General features: G+C 42.3%; 2 protein-coding genes across 2 annotated transcripts in view; both read left to right on the top strand.

Moving 5' to 3' along the window:
- Nucleotides 1-3,427: 3,427 nt before the first annotated feature.
- Nucleotides 3,428-13,969, top strand: tnfaip3 (tumor necrosis factor, alpha-induced protein 3; the record flags this gene model as incomplete). The annotated part of the gene is made up of 9 exons (XM_079248961.1): nt 3,428-3,548; nt 4,948-5,349; nt 9,252-9,442; nt 9,646-9,787; nt 10,134-10,304; nt 10,413-10,593; nt 12,079-13,070; nt 13,263-13,468; nt 13,688-13,969. Exons 2-9 carry the CDS (start codon nt 5,043-5,045, stop codon nt 13,967-13,969), a joined length of 2,472 nt encoding a protein of 823 aa, XP_079105087.1. The 5' UTR covers nt 3,428-3,548; nt 4,948-5,042.
- A 10,693-nt stretch (nt 13,970-24,662) lies between these two features.
- Nucleotides 24,663-26,017, top strand: part of sdccag8 (SHH signaling and ciliogenesis regulator sdccag8) — a 48,335-nt gene continuing 46,980 nt past the window's right edge. Inside the window, exon 1 of the mRNA XM_079248447.1 lies at nt 24,663-24,777. Coding sequence (XP_079104573.1) covers nt 24,711-24,777 — 67 coding nt within the window. The 5' untranslated portion in view covers nt 24,663-24,710. The remainder of the gene's footprint in view (nt 24,778-26,017) is intronic.

Genomic DNA, 26,017 nt, shown 5'->3' with positions numbered 1-26,017 from the left:
GTGTCTCAGTTCTTGGCATGAATATATTTGAAGTGTACATTTAATCACAGTGTGCAACAAATCAGTCTGATGGACATCCTTGTGTGTGTGTGTGTGTGTGTGTGTGTGTGTGTGTGTGTGTGTGTGTGTGTGTGTGTGTGTGCGCGGGCAATAAGTCCATTCTCTGCACCCAAAAAAGAGGTCTCACCATCAAATAGTTGTGTTGTAATTAGAAAAGGAAAACTAAAGATAGTGACTATGGAAAACAGCAGATGAACTTGGGAATGAATTTCGCAATTATCATTCGCAATTTGGATAAAAGCAACCGAGACAGGTTCAGAAATGTAACACAGTGAAAGAATGAAAGCCTCCAACAACTACAGATCTCACTTACCAATTAAATACTAAGTGTTTCAAACAAAAAAAAACCAAACAATCATACAACAACACTGGAAAACTTGAGCTCCAATCCACTGCTTTATAATAAATTCAAGGAGTCGACAAAAAGTAGACAAATCTGTTTCCAAAGTGAAGACGTATTTTAGAGAAATCAGACCATGTACCTGTCCAGAGTTTTATTGCAGGTTATCCAACCTACTGACAGGATTTATGCACTTTGCAATGTAACCTTTTAAAACCAAAGCTCCCCCAACTGGTGGATATTAAAAGCAGTGGGCCAAACTGTGCTAAAATAGCCCCTTCGGAGACTTCCCTTGAATCACGTGTACTAAAACCTCCTATTTTAGTCTGGTTCTTGGAGTTGGCCTTTGCAGAGTCGATGTTAACCTATTGTACTTTGATTAGATAGCAGCTGATTCATATTCACCTGTTTCTATTTGTTTATTTTGCTTTTGGCTAGCCTAAACTTTTTTTTATTTGTACTTTGTGCTATCTTCATTTATTCTTTGCCAAAAAACACTGAAAATACTGATATTTACATATCATTACTAAGCTCACATGTTCTCCTTTTAAAGCTCTACAAGTATTAAAACATATCTTGTGGTTGCAGAGATATACTCTTTTCAGTATGGAGATACAATTTTCAAGTGGATGCCTAAAGAGTAGGCATAAGTCTGCAAGGGTTAACGTATACATGTGTTGGATATGATAAACCTTGAGATTAAGGGAAAGTATTACTTGCTCAATTGAATCAATCTAGCATATGTTAGATAAACCAGATAGCTGGATGGCAGACCATGGAGGCAGCTTTTAGACCCAGAAGTGATGTAATCCTGTCCAGTTGCCTCATTTTGGTACATTGGCACTGGACACATTACGACCCTGTGATGTAATTTTAGAGCATTTTACACTTTATAATTTAAATACTTGCTTCAAACCCAACAAATCAAGCATGTGAGATTAAATGTCTTCTTTGATGTATTAAGGCAGGGTTGTCAAACTCCAGTCTTTGAGGGCCAGTATCTAGCAGGGTTCTGTTGTTTCCCTGCACCAACACACCTGATTCAAATCAAATGGATTAAACAGCTTCCCATCAACCTGCTCATTTATTTCAGTCAGATGTGTTGGAGCATGGAGACAACCAAAACCTGCAGGATACTGGCCCTTGGGGACTGGTGTTTGACACCTGTGTATTAATAGGAAATTACATTATATATGACAATGTATAACAGACATTGTGTTCATCTGCAACTGTCTGAAACTGGTTTTTATATATAAATGTGAAGATTTATCATAATTTCATCAATTATTTGTCTCAGAAAGTATTCTGTTTACATCCAGTCTTTGCTCTTGCAGAAACCTATTTTTAGGTGTTGTTGATCAACTTTAAAGTAAATTTTGTGAACATATTGTTTATGTACATAAACGTTTGTATTTTGTATATTTTATAGTATTAGTAGTTGTTGGATTATAGCCACCAATACTGACCTGGAGCTTGTAAGTGTAGTGAAAAGCCTGTGCATATAAACTACTGTTAAACCTTTGGCCTGACTGATATATTGTGAATAAATTATCTCAGCAGTATAGATTCGTTATGTTTTTGTCAGTCATGCACCTTCCCTGTATCTATGTTTTGAACTTTCAGTTTGGACTACATGAACCTGTGCATGCATCTTGACATATAAAAGCAGTGTTTCCTTATTTATACCATTCAAATGTAACTCATATATAACTTGCTGATGCTGCATCTAGCACATGCAAAACTAGCAAGTCAAATGAGAGAGCTGGAACAAAGTGCAGCAGCCTTTAGTTTGGCTGACCACAGTAAGACGGTTGGTGTACTCTGCCCCATACTGGTGCCTCACTTATTGATAGCACAACTTGCTAACCACTTTAACCAACAGGTGCATAAAGAGCGTGGGTGAAGAAGATACATGTTGTGTTACAAATTATTTGCCTGCACACACAGGATAGAAGTTGAATTATTGCTGCCAAATTTTTCTCTTTCATTTCTGCAAGTATAAATGGTTTGGTGTGTTCAGTGTTTAGTACTTTATCAAGCTGCTTGTGAGGGGAAATTTGACCAAAATTAAACCCTTTCTATGTGAACATTTACATTCATGCTCATGTGGAAACAGCTTGCATGACAGATTTTTTTAAAGTTATATTTTGTGCATGTTGACATATGCTGATTATGTCAGTGGAACTTGAGAAAAACTCCCTTTCTGATCTTGGTGTGCAAGATTCTTAGAAAGTGAACATTATTTTTGGCAGAAGTTATTTTCAGGACAAGTAAAATACATTTTTGAATGTGTATTTTACAAAACGGGAGGAATGTCAAACAAAGTCAGCTTTATTTTAGGCGTTTTATCCATGCGTGTGAAATCAGACCGCATCTGGGTGTGCATAAAACAAACAGACTGTTTAACATACAAACTTATCATAACCTGAATGACTTCAACACGATAACAGAAACATTTTTTTCCTTTTCTTTTCCATTAAGTGTCTAATTCCTCTAAACAATTTATATTTCTGAGCTAATTTCCAAACAGTCAAAACAGTATCACATCATCGATGCAAAAGCTGTAGTCATCTGCTTTAAATAATCAAATAAACACACAATCAACAAGAGTCAACATGGGCTTCTCATAAAGTGATGACTTTTTCTTTTATTTTTCTGAGTCATTTGCTGCGGCTAGTCTCAAAGCAGGTTAATGATTTATTTCTGAGGCTGTCTCATGAAATAGAGGATGACGCGACCTGTCTGTCTTCCTCACTGACGCTCCTTTGTGCTCAGTAGGTGGGAAGAGCGCTTCAGCGACTCAGACAGACAGGGGCCCCCTGGTGGTAAACGCTGCAACTACATCTGTGACACACACAGAGAGAGAGAGAGAGAGAGAGAGAGAGAGAGAGAGAAATGGGTGGACGGAAAGTCCCCGTGTGGAAATCCCCTTGACTTTTTTCTTTTTTACAAACTATCGTTAGCCGCTGTGTGTAGTCTTTTGAGAGGCTTCGCGAGCTGCAGGGGCTCTGAAACACATCTGATACTGGAGGAAAGAGAAGGTTGAATGGCGCCGAGGACTGCTGCGGTGAGGCTGAGTGAAGTGGCTGAGAGAGGACTAGCCTGAGCATCCGGAAGGCTTTGTTATTACCCCCGACATATTACACAGGTAAAACACTAGTCTCTCCCCTCCTCGTGGACAACATTTCCCACTAAAGGGGTGAGACCTTACTGGGTTTATCATGCTCGGGCCTTGAGTGATGTATGGTCGTGTTTGTGGGGACATGGAGGAAGCGTGAAGCCTGCTCACGACAGTGGCTTTGACAGCCATTGTTTACAAAGACGTCACCCTCAAGCGGCTAAGACGGCATTTAAAAAGCCAAATGTAGCGTCGGTGCCGCTGCTTTTGTATCAATACGCGAATATACGCTACATTGTTTCAGAGGTAGTTGCCATTGGAATTACGTAAGCCTTAAACGTCAGCAAAGTCAACTGTTATTGTGTTTTTGTGAAGCCAGCCATCCCCACACTGCACCGCCGTCTGTCTACCTAAAGTCTGCCCGCTGTGACAACACAACACGCCGATGTTTGGGGGTCCACATGCTCCCTGACATCAATCCTGGAGTCTGCTGTCTGGTTCTGGAAGAAGTGACTGACTGACCCTTTTTAGCATGGCCTGCTCTGTTGTTGCACCTGCTGCTCTTTTAGGGGGTAGTGAAACCAGCAGAAGCTCATCCTTTAGGGGTTTTGTGAACTTTAACTGAATCCACTGACTCATTGTCAGCTAATAAGCAGTTTAAAAGAGGATGTTGATGGAAGTTTAAAAGTCAGCAAAACTCCAGACTTACTTTCTACTTCCTTAGAGCTAGCAGTGTGCTGAAGTGCTCCATTTTGGCTGAAATGTTCCTTTAAAGCCTCTGTGGCTCAACTTTTTTGTAGCCTTTTAAGCTGTGATGGTTTACTGGAGGCTGAATCTCACATTGGTGACATTTCTGTGAAGCTGTTAAGATAACCATGGTGAGTTTGTGATAACACCTTTTGTGTTTTTCCAGTCAATCTCTGCCTTTAAACAAAGTCTTGATTCAGGTTGACAGCTTTTGAGGTGTTTGCGATGGAGGGGAGCCTGTGACCTTCCCAGTGGCCTCAGAAAGGCTGGGCAGCCTGCAGTGCATGTCTGGAAAACACCAGTTTATTGTTGGAGGGCTTTGAGCTCAGTGGGACAGTAGGACACCCTGTTTAACGGGGAAGTCTGAAAACGCATCAAGATGAAAAACAGAATTAGAAGAGCAAACAAGAATACAAAGCTTTCTTTGTGTTCATCATTTAATTTGGCCGAGCCGAATCTCCAGTGAAAAAGCACCAACAACTGAAAGAAAAAACCCTCCACAGTGGAATGATCCTGTGTGATGGGTGGTTTCCCGAACAAACTGTAAATTAAGTTGCATCTTGAGTCTCAATTAATAAGGAAGGGGACTCTCCACTGAATATTTCCCACCAGTTCCACCAGTCTGTTCTTTTCCACTGCTCTCTGCTGTGAAATAACACTTACTCCCCTTCTTTCTGTCCAGTTTCCAGGTCGTTTGGTCATCGTCGGTGGTGCCTCCTCCTTTCCTCCTCACTCCTCTTCCTCCCCTCCTTCCATTCTCCCTGCCAGCCATCCGCCATGTCGCAAGGTCAGAACTTCCTCCCCAAATTCCTGTTTGTCTCCAACCTTCTGAAAGCCGTGAAGATCCGTCAGCGAGTGCCCAATGACGTTGTGAAGCCTGCCACCAGCGGCGGCCTCATGCACCACCTCCGGGGTATGCACCGCTACACGCTGGAGATGATCGCCATGAACCACTTCCCCCAGGCCTTCAGGGAGGTGGTTCAAGCTGCCATCCTGGACCGAGCCATGCAGGCCTCATTAGAGCAGGAGAAGAAGCTCAACTGGTGTCGAGAGTTGAAGAAGATGGTGCCCTTGCGCACCAATGGTAAGAAACATCTGAGGGATGTGTAAGAATAGTGTATGAATCTTCAGGATACTTGATGTATGTGATTCTCTTTCTTTTGTTTGGAGTTTTACAAACTTAAAAGTATTTATTTAGGTTTTTGTATACTTTACATTTGTAGTTTTTAAGTATTTATGCATTAAAATGAACAAACTGTACAGCTGGAGTTGAACTTAAACAAAGAGACTGGTCACTCATGTAGAACTGGCATTCGTAATTGCAATCTTAATTGGATCCTACAGAGGATGTGCGCTGCTTTTGTTTCATTTTCTATGACAGAGAAGGTGTATATTTCTGAGTCAGGAGTATTTGATATGTTAATTCTGAGATGCCATTACTCACTAGTAGGGTTACTGTAAATGACAACAATCGAAGTGCACCGGTTCTGCTTTCACACAGACTCATTTTGCAGCCCCGTTGGTTTTACCGAGTTTTAAGTTCATCCGACCCGCTGCTAAGTCATGTTTTCTGTTACGTGGATGTTGTAACACAGGAACATCCCAGAACAGGCAAACACAACAGAGGTCTGAGGGCTTCTGACTGTTTGTACTGGGAAATTTAATGGCGTCACACTCAGCCTTGTTGTTTACTGTTGAAGATGTTTCAGTATTTCCACGTGTTTTTTTTTTTTCTTTTCACAACTTTGTGGGTTTGTCCCCTACTTTTATGTGTAGGTGTGTATTTAGAGTGTGAAAGTCAATCATTTTTCTTGTTTAAAAGGTTATTGATCTACTTACGTTCACCCCCTAACAGAAGTCTGTGCTCTTGTCTTTTAATCTTGTGCAGTCAGAAGTTACGAAAACCTTTGTCTGTATCGTGGTAACGAATCTCACATGCACTTCAAACCCATTCGGAAGGATAGGGGACCATAATAGTTAAAGGGAATTGTTGTCTGAACCATTTCCAACAGAAGGAAGAAAGTTTGTCTTTAACATGTTGGAAATTTATTGGAAGGGTAGCCACCGCATCTCGTTTACGAGGGGGTCCTCAAAACAGGAAATAGTTTCTTTATTTCTCATGTGAGAAATTCCTACATTGACCTCATTTCTGAATTTACTTTGAACTCTTACTGTATGGATGAGGAAGTGACTGGATGTTTTATGATAAGGGTCCATAGAAATTGTGAACTTACTAATTACTCAATGAGTTACCGTAACTCTCGTTGGGGAATAGTTCCTCTTCAGAAAGACCCCTAATTGATGACAAACTCGTCTGACTTCCAGTACTTGTAACCTGCATGGAATTTCCTGGCTTGCTTAGATGACGTCATAACGATGAGACAGAATTTCGAGCTGGATTGTCTAACTCTAAAGGACCCAGACGTGACTTTGAGCAGAGGACGAACAACACACACACATACACACAGAGGACTGACTGTTGCTGAGTCACTGGAGCTCGGCAGCAAAACGAAGAACGGGAGAGACAAAGTCTGTTAGAGAACATCCAGCATCATCCGAGACTTAAATTTGCTCCCATCATCCGTGCGCTTGTCCGAAAGATTTATATCTCGGGTGATTCAAGCCTTATCAAGGAGAAATAACCATCATAAAAACAACAAAAAAAAAGCTGGATAAAATATTCACCCCTATTAAAATATCAGGGTCATATCCGTTTCCTGTTTCCCACCCGGCAAAGTAATGCGTCACTTGAATTTAGTGTGTCCTCTGTCTCGAATGTCTAGTAAACATCCCAGGGTTTTTCCCAAACAGCATCCCATGTCTGTCATGTGTCCTCATCACGCTGGATTGGTTCAGCTACAACACTGAGTCCACAAACTCCTAATGCAAAGCCACACACACACGTCTGTAGTGTTGCCTTTGCAAGATTTCAGTAGATTTCAGGTGTTTTTTTTTTTATGCCACATTAAGTCATGCTTTCTATTCATTCTTACTGTTTGACTCACTCTGAATAAAAACAGAAGAACTGTCACCTGGATGGGTGAATTAAAAAAAGAGTTAAGCCAGGTTCTGCGCTGGTGTGTTTTCAGGAAGTGCCTCAGTTTGTCACAGAGGAAGTGTCTATATTTAGACTGACGGGACCATCCAACCGTCTTTCATCTTTAGTCGTCAAACACCGCAATTCAGGGTCACAAGTCTGTGTTTTTTTGTGATGTGGAAGTGGGTCTGCATGTGGACTTTTTGGTTCCATGTGCATGTATCTCTGTTGAGGGCCGCTTTTCTCACTAGAGAGCTGTGAATTTTCTGTTTTTTTTTGAGTGATGCAAGAGCACAGAAATGCAATGACAGCTTGCTAGTCTGAAATAGAAATGGATGTTTTTTTTTTTTTTTACTTTGTGTACAGTGGGATGTTCCTTCATCTGAGTGTATCTCACATTAGTCATCTTGCAGCACAGAAGATGTTATTTTGAGAAACTGATCATAGCTTGGCCTCAGGCACACTTACCTCCAAGTAAGACCATTTTTTAGGACATTCACTAACCAGTTGGTGATTTTTTATTACCTCCACCAAGGAGGCAGTGGAAGTTTTCTGTGTTTTCTGGTGTTTATCTGTTTGCCTGTCTGTTAGTAACTTTATGCAAAAACAACTAGACTGATTTTCATTGGGGTTTTTTTTATCTGATAATAGTTCTTGGTGTAACTTGGACTCCATTAGATATTAGCCCGTGGATCCAGGAATTTTTTTTGAAAGATCCTTTACCACTGCAAGATAGGGCTAATTTTAGTATATATGCATATAACTCCACAATAAATGGTCAGAGTGCCTGGCCAAAAAAAAAACACAGGTGAAGTTCCCAACAGGTTTTATAGAATACTAAAGTTAGATCTGGATGCTACCGTCCAGAAGAGGAAAAATGAGAGCATCTTTGGAATTTTCATCACTGCAAGAGAACAAATTAAAATATTAACACACAACAAACAACACAATATAGCCAAGACACTTTGGATTAATTATCAATGTATGTAGGAACATTAATTGTGTATACATGTAGGACTGGAGCACATGCTTGAAATTACTATATGGGTGGAAATGAGCTGCTTGGCGGAAGTCTGTGCTTTTCTGTTACCGCAAATCAGTTTTCGGTGTCATTTTTGCTGTACATTACATGTATACCTGTATGTATTTTTTTTTTATACAAGGGCACATGCTATCTCAGTGCCTGTAATTCATCGTTGTTATCAGTGAACGATAGTAGTTTAAGGCTTACATTCCACCCTTTCAAAGTCACACCCGCTGTGGAAAGTACAGGACCAGCTGCATAGCATTGATGAGTTGGGATCATAGGAGATTACACACATAAACACACTTGCACAGACACACAAAAAGCAGAAGTTAGCACAGGGAAATTCCTGTGTTTAGTGTGACAAGAGGGTTTTTCAGAGCTGCACACATTGACAAATACGGGCTCTCATGTTTCACAATGAGGAAAAGACCCTGCGCTGCCAAAGGAGACTAAATAAAATTCCAGGGCCTTTAGCTGTTAAAGCATGAACACACACACACACACACACACACACACACACACACACACACACACACACACACACACACACACACACACACAGCAGCCAACGTTGTATTTTTTAGAAAGAGGAAGCACATTATAAACAAAGCTCTTTTTCTTTATATAAAACAATTTTTTATGCAGATTTTTGTTGGAAATTTAATTATAAAAAAAAAAGAAGAAGAAGCATCGTCAGCTTTGTGCATGTTTTTTTCCACATATGAGGGTCATATAATAATTCATGAAACAGATAATGTGACTGTTGGGCTGACGGTCTGGAAATCCCCAGATTTAAGTTACACATGAGTGTGTGCACACAGCAGTTGTATGGTGAATATGCACACGCTTGCACAACTTTAGAACTTTGTGTTCGACGTACACTGTCAGCTATCAACTGTTTGTCTCTGCTGTGTGTCCACAGGAGATGGGAACTGTTTGCTACACGCGGCCTCTCAGTACATGCTAGGCGTTCAGGATACAGACCTGGTGCTTCGGAAAGCTCTCCACAGTGTTCTGAAAGAGACAGACACCGGTGTGTTTAAAGCTCGCTTCCAGGCAGAGCTGCTGCAGTCCCAGGAGTTCACCCAGACTGGACTCCGATACACCACCACGGTATAAGTTCCAGACTATTCCCATGTTAAAACTCTTAGTTTACATTGATTTGGCTGCGTTATCAACAAGATCCAGGCAAAGCTTTGCTTCAGCCTTGTGTAAATGTGCTTACATTCTTTCCCTCATTTTCTTACCCCTGGTGGTAAAAGGAGTGATTTCACAGAACTGTTTGGTTTTACTATTTGTGTGTGTGTTTGTCTTAGAACTGGGAAGAAGAGTGGGAAAAGATTGTAAAGATGGCATCTCCAGTATCTAGTAGCAACGGCCTCCAGTTTGACTCTCTGGAGGATATTCACATCTTCATCCTCTCCAACATTCTCCGCAGACCCATCATCGTCATCGCAGGTACTAACTTATATTAATATGCGTCTCAGAACATTGTTTTTGGTAAAATTTAGAGTTTGACTTCACAGTACCACATCCTGTCTCTTTATTGGGTGTTAAGCTTTTTAAAGTACCAATAAAATAAACTTAAAGAAGATACTTTAAAACATTATTTAAGTATGCAGGATTTTTGTAACCAATAAAACATCAAGAGGTGGCACAACATTTTATAGTTTCACTGCTTCTGCCAGTCTTATTAATCACTGACTGATTCTTCAGAAACTTCTAAAATGACTATGACAAGAGCTTTTTTGTATATTAATTGTATCTCTGAAATATTTTTTTCTTTTTTTTTCTAACCCAACAGACCAGGTTGTCAGGAGTATGAAATCTGGATCCTCAATCTCTCCTCTGAATGTTGGTGGAATTTATCTGCCTCTCCACTGGCAGCCATCAGAGTGCTACAAATACCCGATCGTGCTCGGCTATGACTCCCAACACTTTGCACCTCTCATCACCATAAAAGACAGTGGTCCAGGTAGGATATACACAGAGAAGCAGGTGCAATATTCATAAAAATTTTCTTTTAAACAGGTCTACTCCTGAATAACATCTTGATCTGAACTGGGTCTTTTTTTTCCCCCAGAAATCCGAGCAGTACCGCTGATCAACCCGAGACGAGTGGGCTTTGAGGAGTTGAAGGTTCACTTCCTGATGGAGAAGGAGCAGCAGCAGAAAGAGAGACTTCTCAATGACTACCTGCACCTGATGGAGATCCCTGTGATTGGCTTGGGTCACGAAGCCACATTGATCATGAAAGCAGCTCGGTACTTATAGTATATAACTTCTGTTCCCTGAATTAGGGCTGGGCGACGTATCGAATATACTCGAGATATCATGACTAGTCCCCTGTGCGATATAGAAAATGCCTATATTCGTCATATTCGAGTATCCTGTTGTCACACAGGTGTTTTTAGCTGTGGGCGGGGTTTACTCCCTCCTCCTCGACTGCACCGCTTTGCACAGAGAGTTAAAGCAAGCGCACCTCGTTACGTACATAACGTGAGCTGCATGCTACGTCATGAGAGGCAGCGTGTAGCCACTGTTGCCAACTTGGCGACTTTCTCGCTAAATCTGGCGACTTTTTTTGTGAAAAGCGACAAATCTAGCGACTTTTACTGGAGTTATTGGAGACTTTCCTGGTGTTTTGGCGACTGACTTTAAAGCGCATATTGTAAAGTTATTGTCAGAACGAGAGTCTCTCCCCGTCCTAAAGCACTCAGTCGCTCCGGCTGCAGCTGCAGCCAGTCAGAGGAGCAGAGAGGACACCTGCACGACTCCACCTACAGTCACAATGAACAGCCAAATCCGCCACTGATCCCGCCCTGGATTACAGAGTTGGACGTAAATTACAAAGTTTTTCACGTCACGCAAAAATAATTAATTCTATTTGATTACATTCACAACCTCTGTCACTTACTCACCTCATCCACTGTGTGTGTGACACAAGCATATTTATCTAGCTCGTCATGTCTAGAAAGTACAGAAAAGAGTGGGAATCAAACCCTGAATTAAAAACTGGCTGAAGCCGTTTATTGGAGAACGATACGAGGACATTCTGCCTGTATTATAAGACTGATTTCTACGCTAAATTCTGCGATTAAAAAAAAAAATACACGACAACTCAAAAACGTATCCATAAAGCAAAGCCTTACGATAGTTCATCATTTGAAAATCCACCCCCTAGAGCACCTATTTTCATACGTTGCATTTATTACATCATGCAAAGGCACTTTATTTTGTTTTAAAATGACATGTTTCTGCCACTGCTTTAACTGTTCAATAAATACGGTTTTGATCAGTTTGCTTCGTTACAATTTCATCCTTTGGCATGAATGTTTAAAATCAGCATATCTTGATGCAGTATGAACAATTATGTTTTAATGTAGACACAAAATCATCTTACTGATGTGATTGTATGCACCAAAGCATTAATTCAAGGCTAAGGTAAATATCGAGATATATATCGTATATCGTGACATGGCATAAAAATATCGGGATATTACTAAAAGGTCATATCGCCCAGCCCTACCCTGAATTGAAATAATGGAAGAGAAAAAGTAAAGGGAATGTGTTCTATGTAGTTAAACACACAGTATTGTTTCATATAGATCAGAACTGAAGAACCCTTTTTTCTGGTTGATGATCTCAGACATTGCTGAGTTAACTTCCCAAAACTTTATTAGCACAATCACAACTAAGACAAAAATAGTAAGTTGTAAGTTTTTGAACACGTTTGTCTCTGTCCTAAGACTGGATGAGGGGAACCTTCCGGAAGACATGAACCTGATGGAGGACTACCTGCAACTTGTCAACCATGAGTACCAGCGCTGGCAGGAGGACAAGGAGCAGGCATGGGCCGCCCAGCCGCAGCGCCCACCACCATTCTCCGTCTCCCAGCTCTCTCTCATTGAGATCAGGTGTGCCACGCCACGCTGCACCTTCTATGTCTCTGTGGACACTCAGCCTCATTGCCATGAATGCTTTGAGAAGCGACAAGCCACCACGGGTGGAGGAGCAAGGATAGAAGGTGTTGTTCAGACCAAGGGAGCCGGTGTGCAAGGTGGAGTAGGGGTGATTGGTGGATCAGAGACCGAGGTGAACTCCAGAGGAGCCCGTAGCAGCAGCCCCCCATGCTCTTCCTCTGGAAGAGGGGTGGTGTTATCCAGCCCCCGCTCTGCTCCACCCACTGCTCCCAGCCTCAGCCTATATAGTGAAACTCATGCCATGAAGTGCAAGACACCTGGCTGCCTCTTCACCCTCAGTGTAGAACACGATGGACTTTGTGAGCGCTGCTTTAACTCTAGGCAGAACCACGGACCTTCTACAGCGGGAACAGCTACTACCGGACTCCCAGGCACCAATGGGGGGCCTGCTGTCCCCAATCCGGCCCAGGGATCTGGCTGGACCCAGTGGGGAAGTTGTGAAACAGAGCGATGCAGCATGTGCAGACAAGAAGCGTTCAGGATATTCAATGGTCTGTGTCCGGCCTGCATGCAGAGACAGCAGGCCCCAGAGAGGGGTGAGCCACAGCAGAACAACCCCAGAACTGAAGCCTCATCCTCTGCTTGGAGTCAGGCCAGAGACACTGAGCGGCCATGCCTCACCCTAACCCCAGGACACACGTCAGCCTGGCAGACCCCTCTGGCTCGGCTATGTAAAAGAACTGGCTGCCAGTTCTTTGGGACCCCAGAGAAGTTGGGTTTCTGCACTATTTGCTATGTAGACTATCAGACCAACCATCGTAAGTACTGAAACAAAACTTCTGTCATATTACAGTTTTATTTATACATAAAAAAATGTACGATATTGCAAAAAAAAAAAAAAAAAAAAGTTTTTTTTTTTCTTTTGTTTATGTCTAAGTGACACTCAATATTTCTTTGCTCAAAGCCAAATCGTATGGCACGGTGCTTATGTTGATCGCTGTCTGTTCCAGACTTGACTCCTCCCCCTGCCCCGGTTCAGAGCCGGCATGGTTTGGAGACGGGTTTCCAGAATGCTACACGGTGTCGCGGGCCTGGATGTGGTGCAGTTGGCAAGGCGATGCTGGAGGGCTACTGTGATAAGTGCTATGTTAAAGAGCAAAGTGCACGGCTCAACCAAGTGGCACATCGCACACCACACTCCCCTCCTCTAGTCATGGTGAGTCTCAGCAGGACTTCCTTGTTTTGTTTTACTGTTTGTTTGTTGGTTTTTCATTTAAAAAAACTTTAATTATTAAGCACGTTAAAACCTCCACAGCTGAACAAAAACAGATTATTCCAAAGTTGTGGAGCATCAATGGAGGAGGCGCATTGCTCACCGCCCATTAAGGTTACTTCTCCGTTGCTAACTGACTTTTCCCCTCTTCCTCTTTTTAAGCGTGACCGAGCAGCCAAACCCAGATCTTCGCAACAATCCCAGACCCAGAGCCAGACTCAGTGCCGGCGGAGTGGCTGCAGCAACGTGTCTCCTGGCTGCACAGACCTTTGCCCAGAGTGCCACACACGTGGTCAGGGCAGGGAGGCGGGCAGGCGGGCGCAGGCGCCCAAGGAGAAGTCGAAGCAGCGGTGCAGGACGCAGGGCTGCGACCACTACGCCAACCAAGAGAAACAGGGCTACTGCAACGAGTGCGACCACTTCAAACAGATTTACCGCGGCTGACCGGACGCTCGTCACCACGTATGGCGAAGATGACAACGCATCGCTAGAGCTGCTGCCGCTGTTCTGCTGTGGGCTCCAAATGCCAGTCAATGCACCTCTGATACTAACTAACCAACTAACTAACTAGCTAGTGATTAACTAGTAACCTTATGGCCTGAAAATCAACCCCTCCCCCATGTAGAATGTGAAGAGAGCGTGTGTGTACATGGGGGGGTGATGAATGTGTGTGCGTTCGCAGTAGAAATGGCCTCCTGAATACCTCTTTGTGCAATTATTATCATCTGATTTGCCGTGGGCTCCGACACGGTGAGAGGTTTGGCTACATGTCAGAGCAACTGACTTAACTCTTGTGTACAAAATGTATTTAGAGGTACGTAGTGAATCATGCCGGACAAAATGATTGTATGTTGACATAACAAGAAGCATCTGACATTGCTTTCTAGACCACAGCCAAGGATTTATACCCCCACCTGTCTGTCTTGTCTGTCTGTCTGTCTGTCTTAATCCATCTGTGTATCTGTCTGCCTGTCTGTCTAGCATTTACTCTGTAGAGTGAAGGATGCAGTAGCTGGGTGAGCCCAGCAACAGATCTGAGGAAGTAGTAAGCAGAAGTGAAGCAAACTGGGCCAAAGCAAACCAAGCGCTTAAAATCGTTGTTTAGCTTTGCTCCTTTATTTAGTCTCTCATTTATGTGCTCCTGCCATCAGCATTGTAATAATCTACTCGTTTAGTTTTCCTTCATTAGTCAACGGCAGTGTAAGTTTATGTTTTCAGGCTCACTTTTCTAAGTTAATGTAAATTGCTTCATATGGAAAGTAAAAGCAAATCATGTGTCTAAACGATGCAAGACAGACAGGGCAGGCCCCTGCTAGTTTTGGTGCTACATGTACAGAAACACAAGCCTCTCCATTGTAGCCAACTTGCTGGTGGTGTCAACAGCCAGAAGGCAGAGAACAAAGTAAAGACAGGACTCACCCTCTTTCTATTCCTTCTTTCCTTTCTCTAATTTCCCCTTTTTCTCCAAAACAGATCTGTTGCCTTGGACATTGTTTTCATGTTTACTTACTACTTAAGCACCTAGAAATGCATATGAGACATACGCACGCATACCTGCACATGCACATACAAATGTAGTTTTGCCAGTCCTGTCAGAAGGAGATTGGCGACAATAGCAAGATCTTACAAGACGTCTGGGTAGTTTTCTATCTCACCACAACACATTTGCACACATGTAAACAAAGCTCTTTGAGATTGTATGCCCTCACCCAAGCCTGAGGTGAGGTGTAGCTAAACAAACCCGCAAAAAGAGTGATTCCTCATTGCTCCACCTGACTGGATGTGCCAAGGCGACAATTTCAAAACTTCAGAGAGCAATCCCATTGCCTGCTTTGGCTAATCTTGTTTATCTGAATGTGTTTTGTGCTGTTTCCATGACAGCACAGTATTGGGGCTGATCCTCGATAAGTTTTGCCTTTAAGTAGTAATGAAGTTCTATGGACCAGAGGAGCCTGATCAGTGATTATGTATCAGTGCTCCCACCTTTAAAATGCTTTTCTGTATATGGATTTTGATCCATATTGTAGGACCTTCCAACCCGATGCCTCATCTTCAACATACACACAATGCACATATGTGACAAAAAACTGACATTCCTGTTTTCTTTTGTTGGTTTTGGATTTTTTTGTGTTAATGGATTTTTGATACATTTGGTTCTATTTTCTGCCAAAAGACAAAAACAAAAAGGAAAAAAAAAGTGCCATCAATTGCCAAACAGTTGTTGTTACCTCCTTAAAATGGCCAGCCTGGGTGATTTATGACTTAGAAAAGTGCCACAGATAGACATCTTCTGAGAAACCATCCTAGAGCTTATCAAGACCATTTTTGACGGAAAATCCCCAAATATAAACTTATCTTTACACGGATTTCACATATGAAGAAATATTTATCTCCAGAGATAGCTTCAAGCATAAGACATTTATCAGACCAGCTCAAAAGTGATAGCAGTAGCAGTTATTCCCCTCAGACCTCTGCTGAGCACTTCCTCTGCTTTAGGTGTCCATCTGTGGCTCCAGTCAGAAATGACAAACAGGCTCTTGGTCTGCCTTTTCATTCAACTGTATCTAAAGCTGTCAGGCCAGCCCACATGCTGACGGCCTGTGCGTAGATCTCTGTGTGCTTTAATCACCTCTAGATGAACCTTAATCAATTAAAGGCCAATTAGCGGTCAAGCTCATCGGGACCCCTTGGGAGGGGCTCTGGCTGAGTTTGGCTGGGGTGGAGATCATATAAGTTGCACATGACTTGTCAAAGCTGCTGAGGCATTTAGGAATGGCACTCTGACGTGGAGGGTCATTCCAAACGTAGGAGGCGCATCGGCTTGAGAGCAGAAGGTGCAACAAAACATGCAAATGGTGTGGAAGTTTCTTTTGACAATAGGGTATTGTATGAAAAAACTGTTTTTATTTGTTAAGTATTTATTCATATCAAGATATCTGTATTGTGTGATCCAATAATTATTTATATGTCGTCCTGAAATGAATTATTTTTATTAAGAAACTGACTAATGTGGTTCTTGTCTCTCTACTTATTGTGTGTGCGTGTGTGTGTGCATGGCATCTTTAAGAAGTTTGGTTCAGCAAGTAAAATTTAGGGGGATACATTATACTCAGTGCAACACCTGCAAATGTTACCCATACATGTGTATGTGAGGCAGAAGAGTTACATAAGACTATTTATACCAAAAAAAAAAAAAAAAAAACCTACATGTATCTGTTTGCACAGAATCCATCTCGAGTGTAGGAAATATTGTGGGTGCTGCAAAAGCGAACAGATAACAGTACCGAAGTCAAGTTTAGATGTGGCAGGTTGCACCATTTACCCATCTGTTTAACTGGGTTAGCTCTATTCTTCTGTCTACCTCTGTTCATTTCTGTTTTGCTGTTACAAAATTCCATAGAAAAAGATTGAAGCGATTAGATTTCTCTGGTGCTTTTTTCAAGGCTATTGTTAGACTCTTATGTATTAATAATAGTCATGTTTTTTTTTTTTTTAAAGGGAACCCCCACCTTTTACACCTTAAAATAATAAGAAAAAAGCTTTGTCAGAGTGGTGGGAGGGGGGACTTTGGAGTATGGGGAGATATGGCAGTTACAGGTGGGGAATTGGTTGTAGAGGCTACAGGAGGGACGAGGTGACATTTAGAAAGTGTGGGACTGCGAGGTTGTGCGTAGGCTTTAAATGATAGGTTCATGTGGTTTCCTGGAAATACCCCTGCATGCAAACTCATCTGACAAGAAGTCAGAGTTTTACTTGAGTTTGTGTGAAAGGCCTGTTATAAACCAACAGGTGATGGAGTTGACCCAAGCAGCATGGTTACATCGAGTATGATGATATTTATAATGAGACATCAGCTCCAGTGTAATTTTACTGTTTTACCCTTTATTTCTACAAGTTAATTCTCATTTAGCTGAAAGATGTCTTTAAATTTTAAATCATTCATTTACATTTCATTAAGTAATTACTATTGCAACAGTACATTTTAGATGTTTATATATAATAATACTTCTAGTACTTATGAGTAATGCTACCTGACCCAATACAGCTTTTCTTGCTGAAAAGCTGATCATGGAGTTATCACTATTAAAATCATAATAATTGTGAGCCTGTCTTGATTGATAATGTACTTTTTAATTGGAAGAAGTAAGTATAAAAACTAGAGTTGAAATAATCCATCACAAGTTCACCAAAGTACCAACTTAAATGTTTTATAAGCTTATCATTTGATTTGTATGAAATCACCCTAATATGCAGAGTAATTTTCCTAATGCTGCTGTTAGATAAATGTAGAGGAGCAAAAAGGTCATTTCACACTTTAAAATGGAGTGGGAATATATATAGTATTGATGTAATTTAAAAATTCTACATCAACTTTTATGACAAACTCACTATAAAAGTGGAGACATGGATGCTGGCAGCGTGATAAAAAAAGATAAGTTCTCAATTTAACCAAGATGATGTGTTATACAAGATGTTCATGCTATTTTAGTTTTACTTTGCAAGTCTGCACTACACAGCTATTTAAAAAGCAAAAGAAGCTTCTTATTACCAGTCTGCATGTTTAAGTTGTCAACAATTAATTATGAATGAAAATGTCAAACCTAAATTAGAGCACAGTGTCTTTCTTCTTTTTTTTTTTTTTTTTTTTTTTTTTTTTTATGAATGAAACCCCCCAAACTTCTGACTCACAGCCTCTTCTTTGGAAAGTTAAATGAGGCAAAAATCAAAAGTACAGCCGTGGCTCATTCAGAAGGAAGTCATCTGTCATTGCGCAATAGGAAATGGGTGTATCCATGGTTACCTTTGTCTGACCATTTTGTGGAAGCAAACAAGAACTGCTCCAATGAACAGAATCACAAAAACACACCCTAACTAATGAGTGTAACTGTCATCTGAATCCCACCCAAACCCCACAAAGCCTGTGTCATTTATTTAACTGGAAGCTGAAGAAGTTTCCACATGCAGGGTCTCGATGAGCCACAGCTGAAACACATCACAGATGAGCAAAGGCTACAACTGAGTGATGGTTTTTGTTTCAATATATATCAGCCCCTAAAAGGAAATTAATCTTTATATTATGGAATTTATATACAGAAGTAACAGGTGAAAAAAATCCTTTCTTCATGTATTTGTCAATTATTACAAATTCTTTAAATGACCTTCAAGCATCAAAAAGTGATTGAACACATATTACATGTATCTGTAATTAATTTTAATGATGTATAATTACTTCATGGCAATTCAGAAATCCCAACAGTGTGTGAGGATTTTATTGAGATTATTTTATAACTGGGGTTTCTACCATAACAACTTGTTGAATGACTTCCAGAGTTTCCTTGAGAAGTTTGTTTACAAATAATATATTATCATTTGTCAATATGAAGAAAATAGATTTAGTAAAAATGTTTATAAGTTTAAAAAATACAAGCAAATGAAAACAGTATGTATGTCGTCTACTGGATTTCAGGTTGTTGCCCAATTTCTTTATTGGCCTCTGATAATAATACAATTATGTTGCTTTTTTGGGTTTCATCAAGCATTTATCTTTTATATACCTTTCAAAATTTCAATAAGGTCAGTTGAAAAGGTCTGTCAGCATTTTTTGCCAATGAAATATTCCCTATTTCACAATCTGTTTGTTTGTATATGATAGTGAAGCCTTTCCAAGTAATCCATGAAGCAATCACCAAGATTTTTTTCACCAGCAGTCAGTTTATGCAGGTATGGATACCAGAGAAAGTGAGTCACTGATAGGAGAAGCGAAAATGACATGACCCAGTTTAGCAGGTAAGAACTGGTTTTGAGGTTCTTTGTTTCATTTTGTCTTCCAGTGTATATACTGGGAATATTGCATTTCAGAATCTCGCTAATTTATTTTCAGAATTTGCTTCCATTGCAGCAGCAGTGAAATAAAGTTGTGTTTTGTTAAGTTTAAAAGCACAGCGTACAAGAAGTGCTGCCATCTAGTGGTAAAAGTGGGCATGAACCTGACTTCAAATGCAAAGCACCATTGTGAATGGACGCTGGCCACCAGTGACTAAAGAATTTCCTGGCATGTGCTCATCTCGGGTGCAATGTGAGCTGGGCGGCAGCAAGGGGCGGGGACCCTGGCGGTCCAATCCCCGGCTGCAGAAGCTGGCTCTAGGGACGTGGAACGTCACCTCTCTGGTGGGGAAGGAGCCTGAGCTTGTGCGCGAGGTTGAGCGGTTCCGACTAGATATAGTTGGACTCACCTCGACGCATGGCTTGGGCTCTGGAACCAGTACCCTCGAGAGGGGCTGGACCTTCTTCCACTCTGGAGTTGCTCATGGTGAGAGGCGCCGAGCAGGGGTGGGCATTCTCATCAGCCCCCAGCTTGGTGCCTGCACGTTGGGGTTTACCCCGGTGGATGAAAGGATAGTTTCCCTCCGCCTCCGGGTGGGGGGACGGGTCCTGACTGTTGTCTGTGCTTATGCACCGAACAGCAGTTCAGAGTACCCACCCTTTCTGGGGTCCTTGGAGGGAGTGCTGGAGGGTGCTCCTTCTGGGGACTCCATTGTTCTGCTGGGGGACTTCAATGCTCACGTGGGCAATGACAGTGAGACCTGGAGGGGAGTGATTGGGAGGCATGGTCCCCCCCCTCTGAACCCAAATGGTGTTTTGTTATTGGACTTCTGTGCTCGTCATGGATTGTCTATAACGAACACCATGTTCCAGCATAAGAGTGTCCATATGTACACCTGGCATCAGGATTCCCTGGGCCGCAGTTCAATGATCGAATTTGTAGTCGTATCGTTGGACCTGCGGCCACATGCCTTGGACACTCGGGTGAAGAGGGGGGCGGAGCTGTCAACTGATCACCACCTGGTGGTGAGTTGGCTCAGATGGTGGGGGAGGAAGCCGGTCAGAGCTGGCAGGCCCAAACGTGTTGTGAGGGTCTGCTGGGAACGTCTGGCTGAGTCCCCTGTCAGAGCGAGCTTCAACTCCCACCTTCAGCAGAGCTTCGAACATGTCCCGGGTGAGGCGGGGGACATTGAGTCCGAATGGGCTGTGTTCCGTGCCTCTATTGCTGAGGCGGCCAGCCGGAGCTGTGGCTGCAAGGTCGTTGGTGCCTGTCGTGGCGGTAATCCCAGGACTCGTTGGTGGACACCAGCAGTGAGGGATGCCGTCAAGCTGAAGAAGGAGTCCTATCGGGCCTTCTTGGCCTGTGGGACTCTGGAGGCAGCTGATGGGTACCGACGGGCTAAGCGGCATGCGGCTTCGGCCGTTGCCGAGGCAAAAACTCGGGCATGGGAGGAGTTCGGCGAGGCCATGGAGAAAGACTTCCGGACGGCTTCAAGGAGATTCTGGTCCACCATCCGGCGGCTCAGGGGGGGGAAGCAGTGCTCCATCAATACTGTGTACAGTGGAGATGGGGTGCTGCTGACCTCAACTCAGGACGTTGTGGGTCGGTGGAGGGAATACTTCGAAGACCTCCTCAATCCTACCAACACGTCTTCCCATGAGGGAGCAGAGCTGGTGGACTCAGGGGTGGACTCTCCTATCTCTGGGGCTGAAGTCGCTGAGGTGGTCAAAAAGCTCCTTGGCGGCAAGGCCCCGGGGGTGGATGAGATCCGCCCGGAGTTCCTTAAGGCTCTGGATGCTATGGGGCTGTCCTGGCTGACACGCCTCTGCAGCATCGCGTGGACATCGGGGGCAGTACCGCTGGATTGGCAGACTGGGGTGGTGGTCCCCCTTTTTAAGAAGGGGGACCGGAGGGTGTGTTCCAATTACAGGGGAATCACACTCCTCAGCCTCCCTGGTAAGGTCTATTCAGGGGTCCTGGAGAGAAGAGTCCGCCGGATAGTCGAATCCCGGATTGAGGAGGAGCAGTGTGGTTTTCGTCCTGGTCGCGGAACAGTGGACCAGCTCTATACCCTCTCTGGGGTCCTGGAGGGGGCATGGGAGTTTGCCCAACCAGTCGTCATGTGCTTTGTGGACCTGGAGAAGGCATTCGACCGTGTCCCCCGGGGGCTCCTGTGGGGGGTACTCCGGGAGTATGGGGTACCGGACCCCCTTGTACGAGCTGTCCGGTCCCTGTACGACAGGTGTCAGAGCTTGGTCCGCATTGCCGGTAGTAAGTCGGATTCGTTTCCGGTGAGGGTTGGACTCCGCCAAGGCTGCCCTTTATCACCGATTCTGTTCATAACTTATATGGACAGAATTTCTAGGCGCAGCCGAGGGGTTGAGGGGATCCGACTTGGTGGCCTCAGGATTGGGTCCCTGCTTTTTGCGGATGACGTGGTCCTGTTGGCTTCATCTGGTCGTGATCTCCAGCTCTTGCTTGAGCGATTCACGGCTGAGTGTGAAGCGGCTGGGATGAGAATCAGCACCTCAAAATCTGAGACCATGGTCCTCAGCCGGAATAGGGTGGATTGCCCTCTCCGGGTCGGGAGTCAGGTCCTGCCTCAAGTGGAGGAGTTTAAATATCTCGGGGTCTTGTTCACGAGTGAGGGAAGGATGGAGCGTGAGATCGACAGACGGATCGGTGCGGCGTCTGCAGTAATGCGGGCTCTGCGCCGGTCCGTCGTGGTGAAGAAGGAGCTGAGCCAGAAGGCGAAGCTCTCCATTTATCAGTCGATCTACGTTCCTACCCTCACCTATGGTCATGAGCTGTGGGTCGTGACCGAAAGAACGAGATCTCGTATACAGGCGGCTGAAATGAGTTTCCTCTGCAGGGTGGCCGGGCTCTCCCTTAGAGATAGGGTGAGGAGCTCAGTCATCCGGGAGGGGCTCAGAGTAGAGCCGCTGCTCCTTCGCATCGAGAGGAACCAGTTGAGGTGGCTCGGGCATCTGGTCAGGATGCCTCCTGGACGCCTCCCTGGTGAGGTGTTCCAGGCACGTCCCTCGGGGAGGAGACCCCGGGGAAGACCCAGGACACGCTGGAGGGATTACATCTCTCGGCTGGCCTGGGAACGCCTCGGGATCCCCCCCGCAGAGTTGGCAAATGTGGCTGGGGAGAGGGAAGTCTGGGCTTCCCTGCTTAGGCTGCTGCCCCCGCGACCCGACCCCGGATAAGCGGCAGAAGATGGATGGATGGATGGATGTGCTCATCTATCAGTGGATCCAAAAACCTGGAAGTGCATTGATCGCTGCAATACTGGTTAAATAACTTCACTGTAATTTACACATGTACTGTCTTCAGCGACGCACTTTGTTACTTATTCCAAACGGTGGTCTAACAAAGTTTTTTTTTTTTCTTTTTTTTTTAAACTTATATTTAATTTGTCAAACAAAGTTGGTACAGCAGTTTTAAAGCTCAGAGATATCACCTTACACACAGGATGTTTGTCCATTCAGTGACACTATAGTGAAAACGGTGGCACACGTGGCATCTTCTGTTATTAATTAATTTATTTTTTATTTATTGTTATTTAAAATTGACAACAATATGTGGAACAATCAGGGGTATATAAGAAACAAAATAAATTAATTAATAAAAAAACAAAAAAAAAAAACAAAACCCCAGGGAAGCAAAAGTGGGAGTAATGAAAGTAAAAAGAAAAATATTCATTCACACTCATTACACTGGAGAATTTACCCAACATGCATGTCTTTAGACAGTGGGAAGAACCTGAAGTACCCAGAAAGAACCCACACGTACATAGGGACAGCATTTTCCAGTCATGCCGACTACTCAAAGCACTTTACACTACTTCATTGCCCCAAGACACTTTTGCATGTAGACAGGGAAAGCCTGGAATCCTTCGTTTTTGTTCCTCATTGCACTTCACATGTGGATGTTTCAAAATTACTTCACCATCCAAAGCTTTATTTTTTTCTTTTTTGTTATTATTATTTTTCACCACCATGAAGCAGACACACAGTAGGAGTTCATGAGTTTATTTCTTCATTTGACAGGAATCTTGTGCATTAATATGCGTTCAGTACTGAGCTAGCCACATGGCTGTTTTACATCTACAGAACCTGCAGTAAAATACTCCATATAGTCTTCAATGTAGTTGAATTATGTTTGCATACATCCAATAAAACACATTTTTTATTTACCAAATAAAACCCGTGTGTCTTAAGAGCTGCAGTGTCTGTTGAGGATAGTTATTTATTTATTTTTTTTATTTTGTGTAAGATTTTTTTCTACAAATAGTTTTCGTTCTTAAAATCACAGCTGTTATTGACAAAGTCAGAATTTATTACAATGTGATTTATTTTTCATTTTATATTAGTGGAGGTTCACATACAGTGCTGGCATTTGTCAAGCTTTTCCATTATGATTGTGCACTAGTTGCCTTATTTGAGTGTGAGCTCAGAAAAACTTACAACACTGAAGTCACTACTTATTGCTGATTAAATAAGAGATTATTCTCAAAAACATACTCCTTAAATTAATAAAGAAATATATTTCGCATATAGTATATTAATCATATGAACAGATACTCCCTATTTCCCTGCCTATTTCATATTCATGAGCTGAGTTTACATAATTAAAACTGTATTAGGCTGTCAAAGCAAACATACTATATGTTCACCAGTGCAAATGCTTTATAATTTGAAAACACATTTATATAATGCCAATTTCTTAGTAAGTACAAACAGCAGTTTAAATGGAATAAAATATAGTATGTGGTGGAGAAATTGATCTTTTTAACAAAGGCTGTACAAATAGGGAAAAATTATAATGAACTTATCTAGATATAATTAAGTGATTTGCAATTACAATCGTTAAATGTGTCTCTGATATCAAGCTAGTAAAATATCCTCATCTACATGTGTAATTTACAGATTGTTTAGTTTAAAAATGGCATGTAATGCTTACGTTCAGTTGGGTTACGCTTTTTTTCTGTTATCAAACTGCAATACACTGCATTGGCCAAGGTTTTTCAGACAAACCTCATGTTCAGAAAGAATTCACGCAAAAACTATGATTCCCAAACACCGGTTTGGGTTTACGGAAATGAGAGCGTCACAGGTGGAGGGTGTGTTTGGTCATTCCTCATACATTTTAAGAGTCCTAAATTGGGCGGTCGTGTGGATGAACTGATATGCGCAAGAGTGCCGCGTTCGGTGCAAGCTGGTGTAGTCAAACGAACGCCTCGTTTTCATAAAGCGTCATGACGCATTGTACGTGATGGCCGTTGCTGTTATTGTTGTAGATAGCTTAGCACGATTTACGGGCGTTTCTGTGTGATTTAACAGCGACTGTATATCAATGAAACCGCTGGACTCGGATGAAGAAGAAGCGGAGTCACTAGACGCTGGGGAAAATGAGCAGAGGCGTAAGTCAGCAATTTGTGGTGCTACATTTGCTAATTTTTCTTGCATTAACACTGTCAATAAACCCATTTTAGTTCAGTTTGATGACTGAAAAGATAATACATACAGATGATCACAATTACTACTATTATACTGTTGGTAAATGAGTTTGCAGTCATCTGTTGCTGTCAAACAAGTGACAAACATAGATTTAGTTGGAAGTGATACACCATTAGCAACATTTCTCCAACACACATGAATCAGATCAACGCCCCCTCCATAAGGCCTCTGCAGAGCTAAATGACCAAGTTTTAGAAGATCACCTCCTCTGATGTCCTAATCAATTACTTCCATCACAACATACAGTTGCGCTCATATTTATTCATACCCTTTCATTAAAGAAGAAGAAGAAAAAAAAAAAAAGAAAAACAGCTGCCTGTAAAATAAGCTGAAATTGACGAAAGTAATAACAAATAAACAATATTATGAAAATTATTACATTTTTTTTCTCACTCTGGTTCAATATAAATATTTTTTTTTAAAAAAAAAGCTAACAAATAAGATAAATTATTACATATTACATCAGTCATAAAGTAATATTTAGTTGAACAATCCTTTAATGTTTTCGCTACAGTCAGGTGTTTTCTGTTCCTCTCAGTCAGACTTCTGGACCTGTTGACAGGTATTTAGTCCCACTGTTCAACAGAAAAGTGCTCTAATTTGTCCGGGACCAATTTGTTGTTTTTTTTTTCTTTCTTTAACTCAATTAAATGAATGAACAGTGTCTTATATTACTAAATTATATTTTTGCAAATTTTTAGTTATTGTTCCTTTTTTAAGTCTCCAGTTATTTGAGTGACTGTTGTAAATTCAGCCTTTTCTTAAATGAAAGGGAATGAATACATATGAGCACAACATAGCTTCACAGAACTGGATAATCGTGTCTCATTTTTCATAAAATGTGGTGCCACTTTATAATTTTCCAACCCTGTCCTCGAATCTTCTGGTGTGTGCAACAAACCTCTGACATTGCCAGTAGTGGTGAGGACCCTGGCAAAATGCAACATGACCAAAAATCAGCCAGAAAGGAAGAGAACAGGGTAATGGTCTGTGTCTGCCACATGCTGAACCATTACTTCGAAGGGGTTGTCTTGCTAATTGCCTGTCATTTCAACAACCAACAAGTTTTTTTTTTTTTTTAACATAAACAAAAATATCAGGTTTATTTAAATTTCCTGTAAGATATGACTGAGCCAACACAAG

The sequence above is a fragment of the Telmatherina bonti genome (assembly GCF_933228915.1).
Source record: "Telmatherina bonti genome assembly, chromosome: 11".
NCBI classification, from domain to species: Eukaryota; Metazoa; Chordata; class Actinopteri; order Atheriniformes; family Telmatherinidae; genus Telmatherina; species Telmatherina bonti.
The sequence above is the reverse complement of the archived record's forward strand: the minus strand, read 5'-3'. Positions and strand labels throughout refer to the sequence as shown.